At 43.3% G+C, this 20,840-nt stretch overlaps 3 protein-coding genes and 2 pseudogenes across 7 annotated transcripts in view; all 5 read right to left on the bottom strand.

Annotated features, from left to right (window-relative positions):
* The window catches only part of tbcd (tubulin folding cofactor D), a 44,935-nt gene extending 42,601 nt beyond the window's left edge, over window positions 1-2,334 (bottom strand). For both annotated transcript variants that reach the window (XM_089018091.1, XM_089018092.1), the window contains exon 1: window positions 1,836-2,334. In XM_089018091.1, coding sequence (XP_088874217.1) covers window positions 1,836-2,106 — 271 coding nt within the window. In that variant the 5' untranslated portion in view covers window positions 2,107-2,334. The remainder of the gene's footprint in view (window positions 1-1,835) is intronic.
* Window positions 2,335-2,470: 136 nt separating this feature from the next.
* On the bottom strand, window positions 2,471-6,416 carry LOC148885854 (ketosamine-3-kinase-like). The gene is made up of 5 exons (XM_089018099.1): window positions 6,370-6,416; window positions 6,192-6,283; window positions 4,596-4,678; window positions 4,359-4,481; window positions 2,471-3,349 (listed from the first exon to the last, which is right to left on the bottom strand). The coding sequence occupies exons 1-5, from the start codon at window positions 6,399-6,401 to the stop codon at window positions 3,008-3,010; spliced, it is 672 nt and encodes a 223-aa protein (XP_088874225.1). The 5' UTR covers window positions 6,402-6,416; the 3' UTR covers window positions 2,471-3,007.
* Window positions 6,417-6,856: 440 nt separating this feature from the next.
* On the bottom strand, window positions 6,857-11,488 carry LOC148885853 (ketosamine-3-kinase-like). Of its 4 annotated transcripts, none has more exons than XM_089018097.1 (7): window positions 11,042-11,423; window positions 10,820-10,971; window positions 10,642-10,733; window positions 9,036-9,118; window positions 8,799-8,921; window positions 7,702-7,789; window positions 6,857-7,596 (listed from the first exon to the last, which is right to left on the bottom strand). In XM_089018097.1, exons 1-7 carry the CDS (start codon window positions 11,180-11,182, stop codon window positions 7,448-7,450), a joined length of 828 nt encoding a protein of 275 aa, XP_088874223.1. In that variant the 5' UTR covers window positions 11,183-11,423; the 3' UTR covers window positions 6,857-7,447. The 4 variants fall into 4 exon arrangements, with proteins under 4 accessions (XP_088874223.1, XP_088874221.1, XP_088874220.1 ...); XM_089018095.1 differs by adding an exon at window positions 11,434-11,488 and having other exon boundaries at window positions 6,865-7,789; window positions 11,042-11,213; XM_089018094.1 differs by having other exon boundaries at window positions 6,865-7,789.
* A 3,801-nt stretch (window positions 11,489-15,289) lies between these two features.
* On the bottom strand, window positions 15,290-15,408 carry LOC148885852 (5S ribosomal RNA; annotated as a pseudogene).
* Window positions 15,409-18,918: 3,510 nt separating this feature from the next.
* On the bottom strand, window positions 18,919-19,037 carry LOC148885851 (5S ribosomal RNA; annotated as a pseudogene).
* Window positions 19,038-20,840: the final 1,803 nt, after the last annotated feature.

Below are 20,840 nucleotides of genomic sequence, written 5' to 3'. Positions count from 1 at the left end.
TTACACTTGATGCAAAAAGCTATCAACCCAGCTAAACAGAACACAATTGATGAGGAAAAAGGTCAAATTATCGCAGAGAAAGCACCTCCAAGGGATCATTCCTCAAGATGGTGAAGGAAGAAGGCTACGCTCCTCATCAAGTGTTTAATGCTGATGAAAACGGCGGCTACGTTCCATCAAGCCATCAACGGTCATTACAAAGGTAAATAAAACGACTTTATTATACATACAGTAGTTTATTTCTTTAATTATAATACCATAGCACATTTATTATATATAACATAAGGTATATTTTGTTTAGTTTTTAGGCTTAGAAAATTAGAAAGTAGAAAATTATGTTTTATGGGGACCTGGGAATGGATTATTCTCATTTTAATGGTTTCCTATGGGAAATTATTTTTGGGGCTACACACTTTTCGCCTTACACACTGTCTGGGAACCAATTAAGTTCGTAAGCCAATGTATCACTGTAATGTAGTTTATTCGACACATTGTAAAAGCCTATCAATGTCGCAGGGATAAAGCTCGTGGGCCTCAATCTGCAATACATATACACCTAAAAGCGAGCAACCACTCATTTGATGACAGTGAGGTTAAAATCTTAGCTGAACAAAAAAAAAATATGGTTTGAAAGGGGAGTAAAGGAAACAATGTTTGTAAAACAGAAAAAGCATTTACTAAATCACCATGGTAGTTTGAGGTTTAATTTGGATCACGCTTACAACAGATTTCTTAGATCCTGATCACGTAGGCTTAGTCATGCTGATATGGGGATACAAGAGCGAAAGAGGCAATCAGGGCCAGTCATAGAACATAATCAGACGGTACAAAAGAAGTAATCAGATTAGCTTCAGGGTGTAGTCCACTGCTCTCCCCAACCTTAGTGCAAGGGCCTATCAAAGCAGAGGTCTGGCACAGCTACCTCTGCCCATTAGTGTTAAATATAGGGCCAGAGCTACCGGCACTACTTTAGTTCGCTGACAAACCTTTTCGGAATGCGTAGTGAAACATTCGACACCTTCAAAGAAGTACAGATAACGGCTGAAGAAACTTTTTCATCAAAGAATGTAGAGAGCATTTCCTGGGGAAGACTGAATAATTTCTCACGGCACACTGGTTGGGAATCGCTGCATTACAGCACTGATTTTCAACTATTGTGCTGCAGGAAATCCTCCGATTTCACACAGTTGCTCCAAATTGTTTCTTTTTCTCCGTTCATCGATTTATACGGATCCACTCACTAATGCGTATTGACGGGCAAAAACACCCTCCGCCACGACATGGCAGAAATGCAAAAAGTTATTTGCATCCGCGATCCCCAAAGACAGCCGAAATGTCAATTACCTATCTTCTTTTCCTTTCGGCTTTTCCCCTCAAGGGGTCGCCACAGCAAATCAGTGTCCTCCATCTTTAGAGGTTTGATCCGCATGTATGTTTTGGCCAAGCTTTTACGTCGGATGTCCTTCCTGACACAACACTCTGTATTTATCCGGGCTTGGGACCGGCACAAGAAGACACATGTCCCTTTGTGGCTACAGAACAAGCAACTCGCTCAGTAAACACAAAATTGTAATCGGCACAGCAACATTCAAAAAACAAAAACTATACTCACCATTTGATGACAATTAACTATGATTTAGCAAAATTATATATCGAATTCGTGATATTATTAGCAAATAACTGAGCATAGTGCCGGTAGGGTTTTGCCTTTGCATCACTTGTGATAATTAGGCAATATCTATTACATACTTCGGTTGCGTTTGATGTCGTTGTGACTTTACTGTCAATTGAAATTATACGCCTTATCATTGAGTCAAAAAATAAGTGATGCTCACCCTGGAACTTCTCCGTGGCGCACTCCCGGCCAGTCTGGTCACCATGTATGTCCGGAAGGGTGGCGATGAGAGCCTCGATCAGGTCGCGCTCACCGAAGCCCTCCAACACACAGGTTTTCAGCTCTCCCCCGTCCCCAGAGCAGACCATTTCCATCTCCGTTAACTCGCCCTTGCTCCCTTCATCGCCTCGGCACCCGATCTCCATCTCCAATAACATAATTTCGCCTCCCTCATCTCCCGAGCACGAAACTTGTGGCTTCAATGAAGCCATAGTGAGGAACTTATTCAGACTCGAAGATGAGTGAGGAGGGAGGCTAGCTTGTTATTGTTAGCATTCGCCCCTACCGAACAAAACTCAGGACGTAATATAGCGGTTATGTGTAAATTCATGCATATATTTGGTGAAAAGCATCTCAGGCAGTATCTTTACGGTTTGTATATTTGTAAACAATTATTATGAACTGTCTAAAATTGCGTGGTCCCTTATCAAATGCACTGCCCAAATACGGCGACTCAAAAGGCTCAATTACGCGCATGCGCCCATCCAGAAAAACTGGCAAAATGACTCCGTCCAATTTTCCGACGGAGAAATACGACGCGTTCAAAACGTTATTGTTCATTCAAATTCTCACCTTTTTTGTGTTCATGACCTTTCCATGGATGCGCATATGTGAATACCACACAGTAGCTATGTAAGTCTTTTATCTCTGTGATGTTACGCGTGCTCTTTGCGTGTCTTTTCACGACAACATAATCAAGTGTTGACATCCAGAACACATTAGTATACACACAAATTATTTAATTTCATGTCATTTTCAAGATGAACAATTGAAAAAAAGAAATCTCTCAAATTAATTTATTGCTTAAAAGAAATGCCTAGTACTGCGCAGTTGAGTAAATAACTCGTCCACAGACATTTGTACAACATGAAATAAACACCTGACTTCAAATAACCACTGGTACTTTTAGAGTTGAGTAAATAGATGGTAGCTAGTCGATATTCACTGAAAAAAACGATGCATGCCTAGCTTCAAATTAATGACAGTTGTTATCTTCAATTAAGGAAATAGTTGCCAGTTCAAGCATTTGTCATAATCATAATATAGTTATTCATTGGTTTGATTTGATGACATTTTAACCTAAAATGTAGTAACATGTTACCTATGCAAAGGTTAAGACTTGAGCAGGTTCTTCATGACGTTTATTGATGAGCCCCTGTAGCCACCACCAAAGTGGTTCCAATGATTCAGGTAGTGAAAGAGTTGGTACAGTTGGTTTCTTTGGGCAAAGCCAGATGCCTTGGGAATTTTCTCGTGGTAGGCTGAGTAAAAGGAGCTGGTGAAGCCCCCAAACATACCGGCAATTCCCAACTCGTATTCAGAGTGGCCATAGTAAGAAGATGGGTCGAAGATCACCGGGCCCTCACATGTTTCTGCCACATTGCCTCCCCACAAGTCCCCATGGAGGAGAGCCGGGAGCACCTGCACGTCTCGGAAGAACTGAGGGATCTTCAGCTGTCAGACATTACTTATGGTTACCAGTGCCCGGCTTACTCGAGCAGAATGAGTAAACAGACAGCATGTGGAAACAAGCTTTTGTTATACAAGAATGAGGAGCTCTTCTCAAATGAACGGTCAGTCTTCTCTTATCTACAGTTGCAGAAGTAGGTAGAAAGTAGCCCGTCCATATGAAAACATTTGCGAATAAAAGGTGGCCCTCTGAAATAAATGCCTTGCTTCAAATGAATAGCTGGTAGTCTCTGTCCTGTAATTAGATAACAAGGTGTTGCTACACAAACATTTGTACATATCAAGGTCTCCATCCAAATAAATGCCTTACTTTGACTAAACGGCCACCAGTTTCGTCAACAGCCACTTAATTAATGTTTGTGCAAATAAATGCTTCCTTTCAAATAAATTTATTTGGTTAAATGCAAAAAGGCAGACTTTCTCCAATTGAGTAGTGAGTAGGCCGTCCACGGAGGCCATTTTACAAATAGAGTAAAGACCTCTTTTAGAATAAACATGTTGCTTAAAATAAACAACTACTACAATCTGCATTTGTGGAAATTGTCCATATTTAATTTGTTAAAAAAATGCCTCCTCACAAATAAATGTCTCCTTAAATGAGTGATTATCTATGCAATGGAATTCGACCACAGCATGCGCAGAGGCATTCCAGAGTGAAGACCTCTGAAAAAACGTTGCTTCAATAAAAATGTTATTCTTTGTGGTTAGGTAAATAGACAAAAACCTGTCGAACTAATGCACAAGCATTTGTACTAATATAGTTTTCCTCTCAAATGAACCTTCAAATAAATGAATGTACATGTGTACAGTTTAGTAAACAGACACTCCATAGGTATTGGTGCAAATAAACAACTCATAGTACCTACTTCACTCAGTTGAGATACAAGTCCAATCATGGAAAATGATTGGTGCAAATAAATGCCTATTCTCAAATTAATTACTTGCTTGCTTGCTTCGAATCAACACTTAATACTATAACAGCGTTGCTGCTTACCTGCAATGCCGCCCAAAGCTCTCGCACCTCTCTATCCCCATTTGACTTCTCCAGTAAGTTTAGCTGATATTCAAGTCTCTGTCGAGTGTAAAAGGTCACCCAGTCTTCCTGCCATTCATTTTCCTGTGACAAGTAGAAATATGCCACACTAGTGCTGCATGAAAAAATGTGATGACTTTAACTTTATGCATCTATATACAAGGCTTCAATGCTTTCAGTTTCCAGAATGTGTTTTACCTGCGGTATATAGCCACAACATGTGACGGCAGAGAAGCCATATTTGTCCACGTAAGTCACCTGAGACTGCCCGACTCCTTTCCCTATTTATGCAAAAGGAATTCATAAATTCATCTTGCAAATCACTGTATATCCTCAAATAACGGCCTCTATGGTAATAAACACAGTAACTCCATTAAGGTTAATCATCCACAATAGTCGACGCCTCACCTCAATTACCGTATTTTCCAGTGTATAAGGTGTACCGGAGTATAAGGCGCACCCCTATTGAATGGTGTATTTTCAAACGTTTTCTTTATCAGAATCAGAATGATCTTTATTGCCAAGTATGTAGAACACACAAGGAATTTGTTTCCGGTAGAACACGCTGCACTAGTAACGTTGTCAAAAAAACTGCTAAGTGGCACTATACAGTTCCATTTTGGCTACTGTTGAAAGAGTTCAGAGTTAATGGCTTGGGGGAAGAAGCTGTTTAAATGTCTGCAGGATTTGGTGCGCATGGATCGGTAGCGCCTGCCTGAGGGGAGTAGCTGGAAAAGGTGGTGGGCAGGGTGCAAAGGGTCCAGTAGGATTTTCCGCGCCCTAGTTTGGATATACTGTATAAAGGGCACCGGACTATAAGGCACACCTTCAATGAATAAAAAAAAAGTCTAGATATAACATATAAAGAGATAAAAGTTTTTAAAATATAAGGCACACCACATTAAAAGGCACTATAGGATATGCTGGGGTTATGCACGACTTCTTTTACAGGGGGAAATGGAGTCAATGGCTGCTGACAGTAGTTGAGAGACCAGTTGTGGCTCATTATTACTTCACATATAAGCCACACCTGCGTATCAGGCACAGGGTCATCTTTTGAAGAAAATCAATGCTTTTGGGTGCACCTTATACACCTGAAAATACGGTAAATCACTCAGGAGCAAACAAAGACTGTCTGCAGTAGACTAAATGAAAAACAGTAATTTGCAGAAATGAACACCCTCCTTCAAATGAACATGTGGCATTAATTTCAGTAGACTAAATGAAAAGCAATATGTACATCATTTTATTTTTGGCTTAATTAAAAACATCGTACTCTTGACAAGTTATGTGGACAGAAAATCAGCCGCACTTCAAATAACTCAATTAAAAATGTTAAAACGACCACCACTACATAAAAAGTTATGTACATAAAGAAAACCTGACATCTAAAAACAATAAACAAGTGTAATAAACACAATAAAACAGTTACATTTGTTTCATGTTGAGCTGAGAGCCAAAGAACAAAAAAAATGTAAGAATAAGTTTTAGGAGTTTTAAAATTGGACGGCACATTTCTGGCACTTGCAGAAGTTGAGAAAATACAAAGCAGCTAGTCCAAACATGTATAGTACTCCTACCAATAAATGACTCCTTGCACATGTCTTGCAGTAATATTAGGTTGACGGAACTCCGCTAGCCACAAGTTGAGCAAATACAGAACTTCCAATAAATGTGGTCATCGTAACTTACATTGAATTTAGTTTTTGATGTGACAAAATGTTGTTCTTCAGCACCCAAGTAGATGTCATATTATGTATTAGTGAACATTTGCAATAAACGAAGAACAATTACCAACTGTCTGCTGTTCTTTGTCCACTTTCTCAAGTTGTCTCTTGTTATGAAGGTGAAGATCAGCCAGCTGCTCTCCCAGCTGCTTTGAATATCTTCACATTAGAAGTAAAAGGGAAAAAAACTATAGTTTCAAAGATCTTTTTTAATGAAGTGGTGACCACAGTGACAGGAACCTCACTTGTTAAGACCGCGCATATCCAAATGCTCCATCACAAACACACTGCCTCCGCTTTTCCATCTCCGTTAACTCGCCCTTGCTCCCTTCATCGCCTCGGCACCCGATCTCCATCTCCAATAACATAATTTCGCCTCCCTCATCTCCCGAGCACGAAACTTGTGGCTTCAATGAAGCCATAGTGAGGAACTTATTCAGACTCGAAGATGAGTGAGGAGGGAGGCTAGCTTGTTATTGTTAGCATTCGCCCCTACCGAACAAAACTCAGGACGTAATATAGCGGTTATGTGTAAATTCATGCATATATTTGGTGAAAAGCATCTCAGGCAGTATCTTTACGGTTTGTATATTTGTAAACAATTATTATGAACTGTCTAAAATTGCGTGGTCCCTTATCAAATGCACTGCCCAAATACGGCGACTCAAAAGGCTCAATTACGCGCATGCGCCCATCCAGAAAAACTGGCAAAATGACTCCGTCCAATTTTCCGACGGAGAAATACGACGCGTTCAAAACGTTATTGTTCATTCAAATTCTCACCTTTTTTGTGTTCATGACCTTTCCATGGATGCGCATATGTGAATACCACACAGTAGCTATGTAAGTCTTTTATCTCTGTGATGTTACGCGTGCTCTTTGCGTGTCTTTTCACGACAACATAATCAAGTGTTGACATCCAGAACACATTAGTATACACACAAATTATTTAATTTCATGTCATTTTCAAGATGAACAATTGAAAAAAAGAAATCTCTCAAATTAATTTATTGCTTAAAAGAAATGCCTAGTACTGCGCAGTTGAGTAAATAACTCGTCCACAGACATTTGTACAACATGAAATAAACACCTGACTTCAAATAACCACTGGTACTTTTAGAGTTGAGTAAATAGATGGTAGCTAGTCGATATTCACTGAAAAAAACGATGCATGCCTAGCTTCAAATTAATGACAGTTGTTATCTTCAATTAAGGAAATAGTTGCCAGTTCAAGCATTTGTCATAATCATAATATAGTTATTCATTGGTTTGATTTGATGACATTTTAACCTAAAATGTAGTAACATGTTACCTATGCAAAGGTTAAGACTTGAGCAGGTTCTTCATGACGTTTATTGATGAGCCCCTGTAGCCACCACCAAAGTGGTTCCAATGATTCAGGTAGTGAAAGAGTTGGTACAGTTGGTTTCTTTGGGCAAAGCCAGATGCCTTGGGAATTTTCTCGTGGTAGGCTGAGTAAAAGGAGCTGGTGAAGCCCCCAAACATACCGGCAATTCCCAACTCGTATTCAGAGTGGCCATAGTAAGAAGATGGGTCGAAGATCACCGGGCCCTCACATGTTTCTGCCACATTGCCTCCCCACAAGTCCCCATGGAGGAGAGCCGGGAGCACCTGCACGTCTCGGAAGAACTGAGGGATCTTCAGCTGTCAGACATTACTTATGGTTACCAGTGCCCGGCTTACTCGAGCAGAATGAGTAAACAGACAGCATGTGGAAACAAGCTTTTGTTATACAAGAATGAGGAGCTCTTCTCAAATGAACGGTCAGTCTTCTCTTATCTACAGTTGCAGAAGTAGGTAGAAAGTAGCCCGTCCATATGAAAACATTTGCGAATAAAAGGTGGCCCTCTGAAATAAATGCCTTGCTTCAAATGAATAGCTGGTAGTCTCTGTCCTGTAATTAGATAACAAGGTGTTGCTACACAAACATTTGTACATATCAAGGTCTCCATCCAAATAAATGCCTTACTTTGACTAAACGGCCACCAGTTTCGTCAACAGCCACTTAATTAATGTTTGTGCAAATAAATGCTTCCTTTCAAATAAATTTATTTGGTTAAATGCAAAAAGGCAGACTTTCTCCAATTGAGTAGTGAGTAGGCCGTCCACGGAGGCCATTTTACAAATAGAGTAAAGACCTCTTTTAGAATAAACATGTTGCTTAAAATAAACAACTACTACAATCTGCATTTGTGGAAATTGTCCATATTTAATTTGTTAAAAAAATGCCTCCTCACAAATAAATGTCTCCTTAAATGAGTGATTATCTATGCAATGGAATTCGACCACAGCATGCGCAGAGGCATTCCAGAGTGAAGACCTCTGAAAAAACGTTGCTTCAATAAAAATGTTATTCTTTGTGGTTAGGTAAATAGACAAAAACCTGTCGAACTAATGCACAAGCATTTGTACTAATATAGTTTTCCTCTCAAATGAACCTTCAAATAAATGAATGTACATGTGTACGGTTTAGTAAACAGACACTCCATAGGTATTGGTGCAAATAAACAACTCATAGTACCTACTTCACTCAGTTGAGATACAAGTCCAATCATGGAAAATGATTGGTGCAAATAAATGCCTATTCTCAAATTAATTACTTGCTTGCTTGCTTCGAATCAACACTTAATACTATAACAGCGTTGCTGCTTACCTGCAATGCCGCCCAAAGCTCTCGCACCTCTCTATCCCCATTTGACTTCTCCAGTAAGTTTAGCTGATATTCAAGTCTCTGTCGAGTGTAAAAGGTCACCCAGTCTTCCTGCCATTCATTTTCCTGTGACAAGTAGAAATATGCCACACTAGTGCTGCATGAAAAAATGTGATGACTTTAACTTTATGCATCTATATACAAGGCTTTAATGCTTTCAGTTTCCAGAATGTGTTTTACCTGCGGTATATAGCCACAACATGTGACGGCAGAGAAGCCATATTTGTCCACGTAAGTCACCTGAGACTGCCCGACTCCTTTCCCTATTTATGCAAAAGGAATTCATAAATTCATCTTGCAAATCACTGTATATCCTCAAATAATGGCCTCTATGGTAATAAACACAGTAACTCCATTAAGGTTAATCATCCACAATAGTCGACGCCTCACCTCAATTACCGTATTTTCCAGTGTATAAGGTGTACCGGAGTATAAGGCGCACCCCTATTGAATGGTGTATTTTCAAACGTTTTCTTTATCAGAATCAGAATGATCTTTATTGCCAAGTATGTAGAACACACAAGGAATTTGTTTCCGGTAGAACACGCTGCACTAGTAACGTTGTCAAAAAAACTGCTAAGTGGCACTATACAGTTCCATTTTGGCTACTGTTGAAAGAGTTCAGAGTTAATGGCTTGGGGGAAGAAGCTGTTTAAATGTCTGCAGGATTTGGTGCGCATGGATCGGTAGCGCCTGCCTGAGGGGAGTAGCTGGAAAAGGTGGTGGGCAGGGTGCAAAGGGTCCAGTAGGATTTTCCGCGCCCTAGTTTGGATATACTGTATAAAGGGCACCGGACTATAAGGCACACCTTCAATGAATAAAAAAAAAGTATAGATATAACATATAAAGAGATAAAAGTTTTTAAAATATAAGGCACACCACATTAAAAGGCACTATAGGATATGCTGGGGTTATGCACGACTTCTTTTACAGGGGGAAATGGAGTCAATGGCTGCTGACAGTAGTTGAGAGACCAGTTGTGGCTCATTATTACTTCACATATAAGCCACACCTGCGTATCAGGCACAGGGTCATCTTTTGAAGAAAATCAATGCTTTTGGGTGCACCTTATACACCTGAAAATACGGTAAATCACTCAGGAGCAAACAAAGACTGTCTGCAGTAGACTAAATGAAAAACAGTAATTTGTAGAAATGAACACCCTCCTTCAAATGAACATGTGGCATTAATTTCAGTAGACTAAATGAAAAGCAATATGTACATCGTTTTATTTTTGGCTTAATTAAAAACATCGTACTCTTGACAAGTTATGTGGACAGAAAATCAGCCACACTTCAAATAACTCAATTAAAAATGTTAAAACGACCACCACTACATAAAAAGTTATGTACATAAAGAAAACCTGACATCTAAAAACAATAAACAAGTGTAATAAACACAATAAAACAGTTACATTTGTTTCATGTTGAGCTGAGAGCCAAAGAACAAAAAAAATGTAAGAATAAGTTTTAGGAGTTTTAAAATTGGACAGCACATTTCTGGCACTTGCAGAAGTTGAGAAAATACAAAGCAGCTAGTCCAAACATGTATAGTACTCCTACCAATAAATGACTCCTTGCACATGTCTTGCAGTAATATTAGGTTGACGGAACTCCGCTAGCCACAAGTTGAGCAAATACAGAACTTCCAATAAATGTGGTCATCGTAACTTACATTGAATTTAGTTCTCAAAAACCTTTGATGTGACAAAATGTTGTTCTTCAGCACCCAAGTAGATGTCATATTATGTATTAGTGAACATTTGCAATAAACGAAGAACAATTACCAACTGTCTGCTGTTCTTTGTCCACTTTCTCAAGTTGTCTCTTGTTATGAAGGTGAAGATCAGCCAGCTGCTCTCCCAGCTGCTTTGAATATCTGCACATTAGAAGTAAAAGGGAAAAAAACTATAGTTTCAAAGATCTTTTTTAATGAAGTGGTGGCCACAGTGACAGGAACCTCACTTGTTAAGACCTCGCATATCCAAATGCTCCATCACAAACACACTGCCTCCGCTGTCCAACTCGATCACCTTCACAGGTTTGGGCACTGTAATTGTTCCTGTTTTTATTATGGCGTCCAAACTGGCCATTTCCCCATCAAACATTGATTTGGCCTGAAGAATTGAAAAGGTGACAAGTTACAAGGTACATGAGCAGAGTTAGAAGAAATAATACATTGTTTACCTGGCTCTTGTGGTTTATCTTCACAAACACTTTGCCAGTGTCCGTGTGGTAACTCTGGCCCTGACTGATACATCCACTTTCTGAGTGGCCGGTTGGTTTTAGTGTGGTTGTGTTCAACTCTTTCCTTATTATGTCTTCCATCGCTCAATAAGGATCGTTTGCAATGTTATGTCTGTTGAAGTGATCGAACAACAGACACACTCGACATTCTGCAGCCGTTTTTACTTCGAGTGTACAATGTGATGTATCAAGTAACGGATTCGGGTACGTAGTTGGACCAGTTATTAGGTTATTAAAATGCCTCAAATTACATTAGATTACATGTCTATACAAACAACAGAAAAAGGCATACGATGTGTTCAACGTTAGGCGATACAGGTGTATAATCTTACCTGTTTGTTTAAAAAAAGCTGCTACTTTGAAACCCTCAAGTCTTTTGAACAATTTTACTTCCCGTAGTATTTGCAAGACAATGACCAATTGGAGTTCATGTCGCATTTAGCGGTCTCCGATCATAGGCCAGAATACTCCAGACGTGTGACGTATGTTTGCATGGTAAACTCGGTTGCTTCATGATGAAAATACAGGATTTCTGGCCGCCTAGTTTAAAGTATAATAAAAACATTGCTTTAACTAAGTCACGATTTTTTTTAATACTCCACCGAAAGTTTTTGTAATAAGACGAGGAATCATAAGAAGAGGAATGCGTTATTATGTGACGGTATGAAATGATAACTTGACATCGTCCGAAAACCCGAAGGTAAACTGATTCATTGCTTTCTGTATTGTTTATATCGTGCTATCTGAACTCAAATCCCGGACTCGCTTTGTTCTATGACGGGTGAGTGATAGTGATTCCGGATTATTAGAGATCTGATTCTTTTAGCTCTACTCACCCAAAAGAGCCGACCTTTCGACTCCCAAATGAATGTTGCTTAAATTAATTTACTACCCCAAAAAAAGTAAAATTATATGTAAGACCAATTAATAATATAAAAATATAATATATAATTTTACGAATGTGTATGGCTTTATTTGTATTCTTCTGAACACGCACACACACATATTGGATTGGATTGATTTGCCTTTATTAGTCTCTCTCAATATATATATATACAGTACTTCATATACTGTTTCTATTTGCGTGCTCTTGTGTGCTTTTTGCAATGTATTGTGGCGGGCACTAGGACCAGGCATCTCACCCAGCAGGTGCACGGGAGGGGGCGGGTTTATGTTACATATATTTCATTGCATTTTCTGTTTGAGTTAGATCCACTTCTTAGCCGTTGGAATAAACACGTCTCCACATTCAGTCGTGTGTGCTCTTTCCTCAACGGATACACTGGTGACCCCGACGTTGGAAATGTTCATGGCAACAGACGAAGATGTGTCTTCTCCGGCCATGTCGCCACGACCGGCGCCCCAACTCGCAGCTGTCGCCTATGCCGCGAAGTTGCCCGAGTTCTGGCACAGCGACCCGGCTTCGTGGTTCCAGCATGTGGAAGCGCTTTTCCACCTACGAGGCATCACGACAGATGAGCCAAAATATGGTCGTGGTCAGTGGATCTCATGAACAAAATGCTGTCGCTGTTAAATTCAGATGATGGCGGATTCCTTTTCCCCCACATATTTATTCGCCATCTACCGGCCGCAGTGCGCGCCGTGCTAGCTAACTCGACATGCCTGGCCACCGGCGACTATAGTAGTTTGGCGGAAGAAGCAGATTGAGTGCTTTTGGCGACACGGCGGTTCGCCGTGCAAAGTGTGACGGCCGAGCCCCTCGGTGAAGTGGCGTCGATCATTGATCAGACCGTCGTGGGATCGCAGAAGAGGCGCGGGAAAGCGATCTGCTTTTTCCATCAGTGGTTCGGCGCCAAGGCTTGACGCTGTGTACCCCCCTGCTTCTACGAGTCTCCGGGAATCTCCAACGCCCGGCACCCAGTAGCAGCCGTGGGCGCCGGCAACGAAAGCGAGCTGCTTTTCATCACAGACTCCTTGTCAGGAAGATGTTTTCTTGTGGGGCACAAGTAAGCCTGCTGACGCCCACCACTGCAGACAAGACGGCTCGCCCATCGCCAACTTTGGCTCCAGGTCGGTGACTGTGCGCTTCCACGGACGGGAATTCAAGTGGAACTTTATTGTAGCCTGGATCACAGTTCTGATAATCGGCACAGATTTTTTATGTGATCACGGACTACTTGTGGACATTGCTAACTGTCGTTTAATTGACACCATCTCTTTCGCGACTTTCCCATGTGAGGCTGCAGGGCTCAGAGCATTAACACACGCAAATTATTTAACGTCAGGTAGCGTTTGTGTCTGCTGACCAATTTTCCGTCGTTAACTAGGCCCGCCTTTTCCAATTCCGAAACGAAACACGGGGTAGAGCATTTCATCCCCACGGTTGGCTCGCCAGTTTTTGCCCGCGCTCGTCGCCTCGACGCGGCAAAATTGGCAATGGCGAAAGGGGATTTCGCGACGATGGAGCGCTTGGGCATCGAGAGGCGTTCCAACAGCCCGTGGGCCTCACCATTACACATGGTGCCCAAAAATGACGGTTCTTGGCGGCCATGCGGTGATTTTCGTCGGCTAAACAATATAACCACACATGACCATTACCCAATTCTGCACATCCAAGACTTTTCCGCACGTTTGGCGTTTAGTTCGCGGGTATCACCAGGTGCCGGTACGGGCAGAGGATGTGCTGAAAACTGCGGTAATAACCCCATTTGGCCTTTTTGAAACTCTCCGCATGCCTTTTGGCCTGAAGGGGGCAGCACAGAAATTCTCAAGATACAAAAAGGAGAGGAGTAGCAATACCTTACATTGCAGGAGTTTCTGAAAAATTACAGAGTCCTTTGGCAACACAAAATTCCTACTTATTTCAAACCGATAAACACTTTAAGGCAAAAATTAGTGCATCCAAAAGATAGGCTACCAAATGAAAAACAAAGTAATGTAGTTTATTCAATATATTGTAAGAATGAAAATTGTAAAGAGCAGTACATTGGGGACACTCAACAAATTCTCAAAAAAAGACAGGGATAATACTAGTGGGCCTCAATCGGCAGTACATTTGCACCTAAAAGCTAGCAACCACTCATTTGACGACAATGAGGTTAAAATCTTAGCGAAAGAACAGATGGTTTGAAAGGGGGGTAAAAGAAGCGATTCTCAGAAAACAACTAAATCCTTCATTAAACCGGTCTGGTGGGGTGAGGTTCAATTTGGATCGTTCATACAATAGCCTGCTTAAGCAAAACAGGTTAGGCAACATTCGTAATGCTGATGAGGTGATACCGGTGCGAGTGGGGCAAATAGGCCAGTCGTTAGTCAGGAATGTAGGAACAATCAGTGGGGCCACAGGGAGTGGTCCTCTGCTCCCCCCAACCTGAGAGTAGGGACCTATCATAGCCGTGTCCGGCGCCACCATGTCCGGACATTAGGGATATATAAATAGGGCCGATACAACCAGTCAGACTTTAGTTCGCTGACGAAGCCTCTTGGATAGGAGGCGAAACATCCGACACCTTCAAAAAGTACAGATGACGGCTGAGGAAACCTTATCATCGGTTGTTTTATTTATGACTTTATTTATTTATCTATTTGTTTTACTTATACATTTGTTGCGCTCTCCACTATGGTAAGGGAGAGATGGTGTTGTGGGATCCAGAAAAAAAACACAAGACAAGCGGTGGGATAATTCTTGACTCAACAGTGGTTTACTTCGAATGTCCAGAGTTAATGCAAACGTATGCGCACTACAACTTCCTGTCCAACAATGTAAATCGGTCCGACACGAAACACTAACCGAAGCAAGCATTCCTTGTTTAAATAAACAGATATATATCATTTGCAAACCAATGTAACTACGAGAATGTAACCAAAATACTAAATAAGGTACTTTTTACCTTGTCACATACTCACCCTCAAAATAGATGTTGTCCCCAACATATCGGCGGCCTCCATCGGTCATGGCTGACCATGGATAACTGTCCCGGTGAACAGTGTGCCTGGGCGATATATTATGGAGAGCAGGTTGTTGCCTATGCAGCTTGCTCCCCCTCTCCACCACACTGACTGGACCAAAGGGACAGCTGAGCTGATACAATTTGGGGTCAGTATGGTCGCAGGAGCTGCCGGAAAGGTGGCGGATCTCGCCACCAGACCGCCTTAGAGGCTCCGGAGACTCGTGGATGGCGGGGTCGTCTTTACACCCGTGTAGCTCTATAGGACCTACCCACTGCCAATGTACAGCACCTGGTATTCCCAGGCGGTCTCCCATCCAAGTACTAACCAGGCCCGACCCTGATTAGCTTCCGAGATCAGATGAGATCGGGCGTTCTCAGGGTAGTATGGCTGTCCCCAACATGTACGAGTAAATAACATACATGCGCTGGATGACACGCCCAAAACAATTACGTACGGTATTATAAACTGCATCAACATATGAACTATAATAATGAACAGTTTACAGACCATTTTCATACATTCTGTTTAAATTATAATAATCAACAGTTTACAGACTGGAACTCTTTTCATACATTCCGTTTGAATTATACTCATCAGGGGTCTTCTTGTGTCCATCTCACTGTACTATCAAACAGAAGTGTCGATTAACCAACTCTGTAGTACTTCGGAACATAATAGGGGTGTGCACCATACATCCAATGCATTGTCCGTTCACTATAACATGGTACTGTCCCTACCTTGTAACAAGATGGCGAACCAAGGCTATCATACGTGAATACCTTGGGTCTCCTGTGCTCTTGTCGTGGCCGTTGATTTTCCCCAATATCAGAATTACTGGGGGATGGATGGGGAAAGGGGGAGCACACCTTCACAGCTGGATCATTTTCCTGACCAATGTTGCCCTCTGGAGGTTGGTCAACTTCCGCAGCTCCCGGCTCTGTCTCCAGCAGCTCATTCCCCGGTTGGTTGTCATCATGATGGGTTGTCTCCACGAAGCTCACGTCCCGCCGTTCTGAGGAGTCTGGTCGGGCGCTCTGGCGATGCAACGCTGGATAATACTCATCCTCCTCATCATCCTCTTCTGAATCCATCTCTGGCATCTTGTTCGATTGTTGCCGAGTGGACTTTTTCTTTGATTGGGGCTGTAGTGAAGTCTCTAATGGCAAATGATCACATGGCAGCAAGAGATTGCGGTGGACTATCCTAGATCTGCCCTAGCCCCTCTCAGGTATCAGCTCATAAACTGGAATGTATTTGCTGACTTGACGAACCACTGTATAAACAACATCCTCCCAGTGCTCCTCAATTTCCTCTTCCCTCCCGCTACGCAGGCGAAACCGGGCGCTGCGCTCAGTTTTTAATGCAGTGCACGCTCGTGTTTGAGCAACATCCATACGCCTGCGTTAGCGATGAGGCGAAGGTAGCCTTCATCACCAGCCTGCTCACGGGAGAAGCCGAGACGTGGGTGCTGGCCATCCGAGAATCCCGACCGGAGCTGCGCACCTCGTACCCGGACTTCGTCGCCGAGTTACGCCGGGTTTTCCATCATCCGGTGACGGAGTCCGAAGCGGAGGGGAGACTACTGGACTGCGTCCAAGGGGCCCATTCAGCCGCGGAATACTCCGTCGACTTCCGCATCCGGGCCGCTGGCAGCGGCTACGGCGACCGAGCGTTGAGGGGGGTGTTTCGTCGCGGATTGAACACCGACCTCAAGGACGAGTTGGCTCCAGGTCGGTGACTGTGCGCTTCCACGGACGGGAATTCAAGTGGAACTTTATTGTAGCCTGGATCACAGTTCTGATAATCGGCACAGATTTTTTATGTGATCACGGACTACTTGTGGACATTGCTAACTGTCGTTTAATTGACACCATCTCTTTCGCGACTTTCCCATGTGAGGCTGCAGGGCTCAGAGCATTAACACACGCAAATTATTTAACGTCAGGTAGCGTTTGTGTCTGCTGACCAATTTTCCGTCGTTAACTAGGCCCGCCTTTTCCAATTCCGAAACGAAACACGGGGTAGAGCATTTCATCCCCACGGTTGGCTCGCCAGTTTTTGCCCGCGCTCGTCGCCTCGACGCGGCAAAATTGGCAATGGCGAAAGGGGATTTCGCGACGATGGAGCGCTTGGGCATCGAGAGGCGTGGGCCTCACCAGCCCGTGGGCCTCACCATTACACATGGTGCCCAAAAATGACGGTTCTTGGCGGCCGTGCGGTGATTTTCGTCGGCTAAACAATATAACCACACATGGCCATTACCCCATTCCGCACATCCAAGACTTTTCTGCACGTTTGGCGTTTAGTTCGCGGGTATCACCAGGTGCCGGTACGGGCAGAGGATGTGCTGAAAACTGCGGTAATAACCCCATTTGGCCTTTTTGAATTTCTCCGCATGCCTTTTGGCCTGAAGGGGGCAGCACAGAAATTCTCAAGATACAAAAAGGAGAGGAGTAGCAGTACCTTACATTGCAGGAGTTTCTGAAAAATTACAGAGTCCTTTGGCAACACAAAATTCCTACTTATTTCAAACCGATAAACACTTTAAGGCAAAAATTAGTGCATCCAAAAGATAGGCTACCAAATGAAAAACAAAGTAATGTAGTTTATTCAATACATTGCAAGAATGAAAATTGTAAAGAGCAGTATATTGGGGACACTCAACAAATTCTCAAAAAAAGACTATCAACATCGGAGGGATAATACTAGTGGGCCTCAATCGGCAGTACATTTGCACCTAAAAGCTAGCAACCAGTCATTTGACGACAATGAGGTTAAAATCTTAGCGAAAGAACAGATGGTTTGAAAGGGGGGTAAAAGAAGCGATTCTCATAAAACAACTAAATCCTCCATTAAACCGGTCTGGTGGGGTGAGGTTCAATTTGGATCGTTCATACAATAGCCTGCTTAAGCAAAACAGGTTAGGCAACATTCGTAATGCTGATGAGGTGATACCGGTGGGAGTGGGGCAAATAGGCCAGTCGTTAGTCAGGAATGTAGGAACAATCAGTGGGGCCACAGGGAGTGGTCCTCTGCTCCCCCCAACCTGAGAGTAGGGACCTATCATAGCCGTGTCCGGCGCCACCATGTCCGGACATTAGGGATATATAAATAGGGCCGATACGACCAGTCAGACTTTAATGCGCTGACGAAGCCTCTTGGATAGGAGGCGAAACGCCCGACACCTTCAAAAAGTACAGATGACGGCTGGGGAAACCTTATCATCGGTTGTTTTATTTATGTCTTTATTTATTTACCTATTTGTTTTACTTGTACATTTGTTGCGCTCTCCACTATGGTAAGGGAGAGATGGTGTTGTGGGATCCAGAAAAAAAAAACACAAGACAAGCGGTGGGATAATTCTTGACTCAACAGTGGTTTACTTCGAATGTCCAGAGTTAATGCAAACGTATGCGCACTACAACTTCCAGTCCAACAATGTAAATCGGTCCGACACGAAACACTAACCGAAGCAAGCATTCCTTGTTTAAATAAACAGATATATATCATTTGCAAACCAATGTAACTACGAGAATGTAACCAAAATACTAAATAAGGTACTTTTTACCTTGTCACATACTCACCCTCAAAATAGATGTTGTCCCCAACATATCGTCGGCCTCCATCGGTCATGGCTGACCATGGATAACTGTCCCGGTGAACAGTGTGCCTGGGCGGTATATTATGGAGAGCAAGTTGTCGCCTATGCAGCTTGCTCCCCCTCTCCACCACGCTGACTGGACCAAAGGAACAGCTGAGCTGATACAATTTGGGATCAGTATGGTCGCAGGAGCTGCCGGAAAGGTGGCGGATCTCGCCACCAGACCGCCTTAGAGGCTCCGGAGACTCGTGGATGGCGGGGTCGTCTTTACACCCGTGGAGCTCTATAGGACCTACCCACTGCCAATATACAGCACCTGGTATTCCCAGGCGGTCTCCCATCCAAGTACTAACCAGGCCCGACCCTGATTGGCTTCCGAGATCAGACGAGATCGGGCGTTCTCAGGGTAGTATGGCTGTCCCCTTCATATGTACGAGTAAATAACATACATGCGCTGGATGACACACCCAAAACAATTACGTACGGTATTATAAACTGCATCAACATATGAACTATAATAATGAACAGTTTACAGACTATTTTCATACATTCTGTTTAAATTATAATAATCAACAGTTTACAGACTGGAACTCTTTTCATACATTCCGTTTGAATTATACTCATCAGGGGTCTTCTTGTGTCCATCTCACTGTACTATCAAACAGAAGTGTCGATTAACCAACTCTGTAGTACTTCGGCACATAATAGGGGTGTGCACCATACATCCAAGGCATTGTCCGTTCACTATAACATGGTACTGTCCCTACCTTGTAACAAGATGGCGAACCAAGGCTATCATACGTGAATACCTTGGGTCTCCTGTGCTCTTGTCGTGGCCGTTGATTTTCCCCAATATCAGAATTACTGGGGGATGGATGGGGAAAGGGGGAGCACACCTTCACAGCTGGATCATTTTCCTGACCAATGTTGCCCTCTGGAGGTTGGTCAACTTCCGCAGCTCCCGGCTCTGTCTCCTGCAGCTCATTCCCCGGTTGGTTGTCATCATGATGGGTTGTCTCCACGAAGCTCACGTCCCGCCGTTCTGAGGAGTCTGGTCGGGCGCTCTGGCGATGCAACGCTGGATAATACTCATCCTCCTCATCATCCTCTTCTGAATCCATCTCTGGCGTCTTGTTCGATTGTTGCCGAGTGGACTTTTTCTTTGATTGGGGCTGTAGTGAAGTCTCTAATGGCAAATGATCACATGGCAGCAAGAGATTGCGGTGGACTATCCTAGATCTGCCCTAGCCCCTCTCAGGTATCAGCTCATAAACTGGAATGTATTTGCTGACTTGACGAACCACTGTACACTCTAACTTGCCCGAGTGTAAGTTATAATTCTTCTCAGCTGCCGTTAAAGTCCGAGATCCATAGTCAAAGTCAAAAGTCAAAGTCAGCTTTATTGTCAAATATGCTAATATGCATGACATACAGCACAGATTAAATTACTGTCCTCTCGGACCCAGCATGCAAGGCACTTATAATTACTTTAACAAACATAAACATGAAAACGCCAATTTGCCGGGCTATCACGCGAAGTTTGCCATTTTGTCTTTGGTACAACACAACACCTAAACCCCGGTTGGAGGCATCTGTATGCAAAATGAAAGGCTGCGCTGTCACATCTCGTCGCCGTCCTGGGCGCGCCCCGCCCCTCCTGTCACCTCCTCCGCTGCTCCCGGGAGACGGCCCCTCCCATCATCACGCACCTGGGTCCCCACAGCTGATTGTCATTCCCTTGATTGTGCCTTCTGACTATATCTACCGATCGCGCCATTCAGGCGCCGTCGGAGTATTCTGAAAGCCACCCTGTTACTTCCGTGCCGTCAGATCAGCTGTCACCGATCTCCCTCAGTCACCTCATCCTGCTGTCCTTTTTTCATGCGTGCCTCAGTAAAGACTTTTGTATACGAGTATCTGTCTCGCCGTGTATTTTGGATCCACACTCCCGCTTTCCTTTCGTCACTCGAGCCCAGCCCTCGAGCCTCAAGTGACGTGACATTCGTCGCCGAGTTACGCCGGGTTTTCCATCATCCGGTGACGGAGTCCGAAGCGGAGGGGAGACTACTGGACTGCGTCCAAGGGGCCCATTCAGCCGCGGAATACTCCGTCGACTTCCGCATCCGGGCCGCTGGCAGCGGCTACGGCGACCGAGCGTTGAGGGGGGTGTTTCGTCGCGGATTGAACACCGACCTCAAGGACGAGTTGGCTACCCGCGACGCGGGC

This window comes from Hippocampus bargibanti, linkage group LG17 (genome assembly GCF_051943395.1).
Source record: "Hippocampus bargibanti isolate YZ-2025 linkage group LG17, ASM5194339v1, whole genome shotgun sequence".
Lineage (NCBI taxonomy): Eukaryota > Metazoa > Chordata > Actinopteri > Syngnathiformes > Syngnathidae > Hippocampus > Hippocampus bargibanti.
Note: the sequence above shows the minus strand (reverse complement) of the source record. Positions and strands in the feature narration are given on the sequence as shown.

Bases quoted from the DNA above. Each gene is read 5' to 3' on its own strand.
- LOC148885854 (XM_089018099.1), bottom strand. From the start codon at position 6,401: ATGGAGCATTTGGATATGCGCGGTCTTAACAA. The intron at 4,679-6,191 runs GTAATTGTTCTT...TTGCATAAATAG, and splicing joins CAAAGAACAGCAGACAGTTG to GGAAAGGAGTCGGGCAGTCT. The intron at 4,482-4,595 runs GTAAAACACATT...TACTTGTCACAG, and splicing joins GTTGTGGCTATATACCGCAG to GAAAATGAATGGCAGGAAGA.
- LOC148885853 (XM_089018095.1), bottom strand. From the start codon at position 11,182: ATGGAAGACATAATAAGGAAAGAGTTGAACACAACCACACTAAAACCA. The intron at 8,922-9,035 runs GTAAAACACATT...TACTTGTCACAG, and splicing joins GTTGTGGCTATATACCGCAG to GAAAATGAATGGCAGGAAGA. The intron at 7,790-8,798 runs GTAAGCAGCAAC...AATGTCTGACAG, and splicing joins AGCTTTGGGCGGCATTGCAG to CTGAAGATCCCTCAGTTCTT.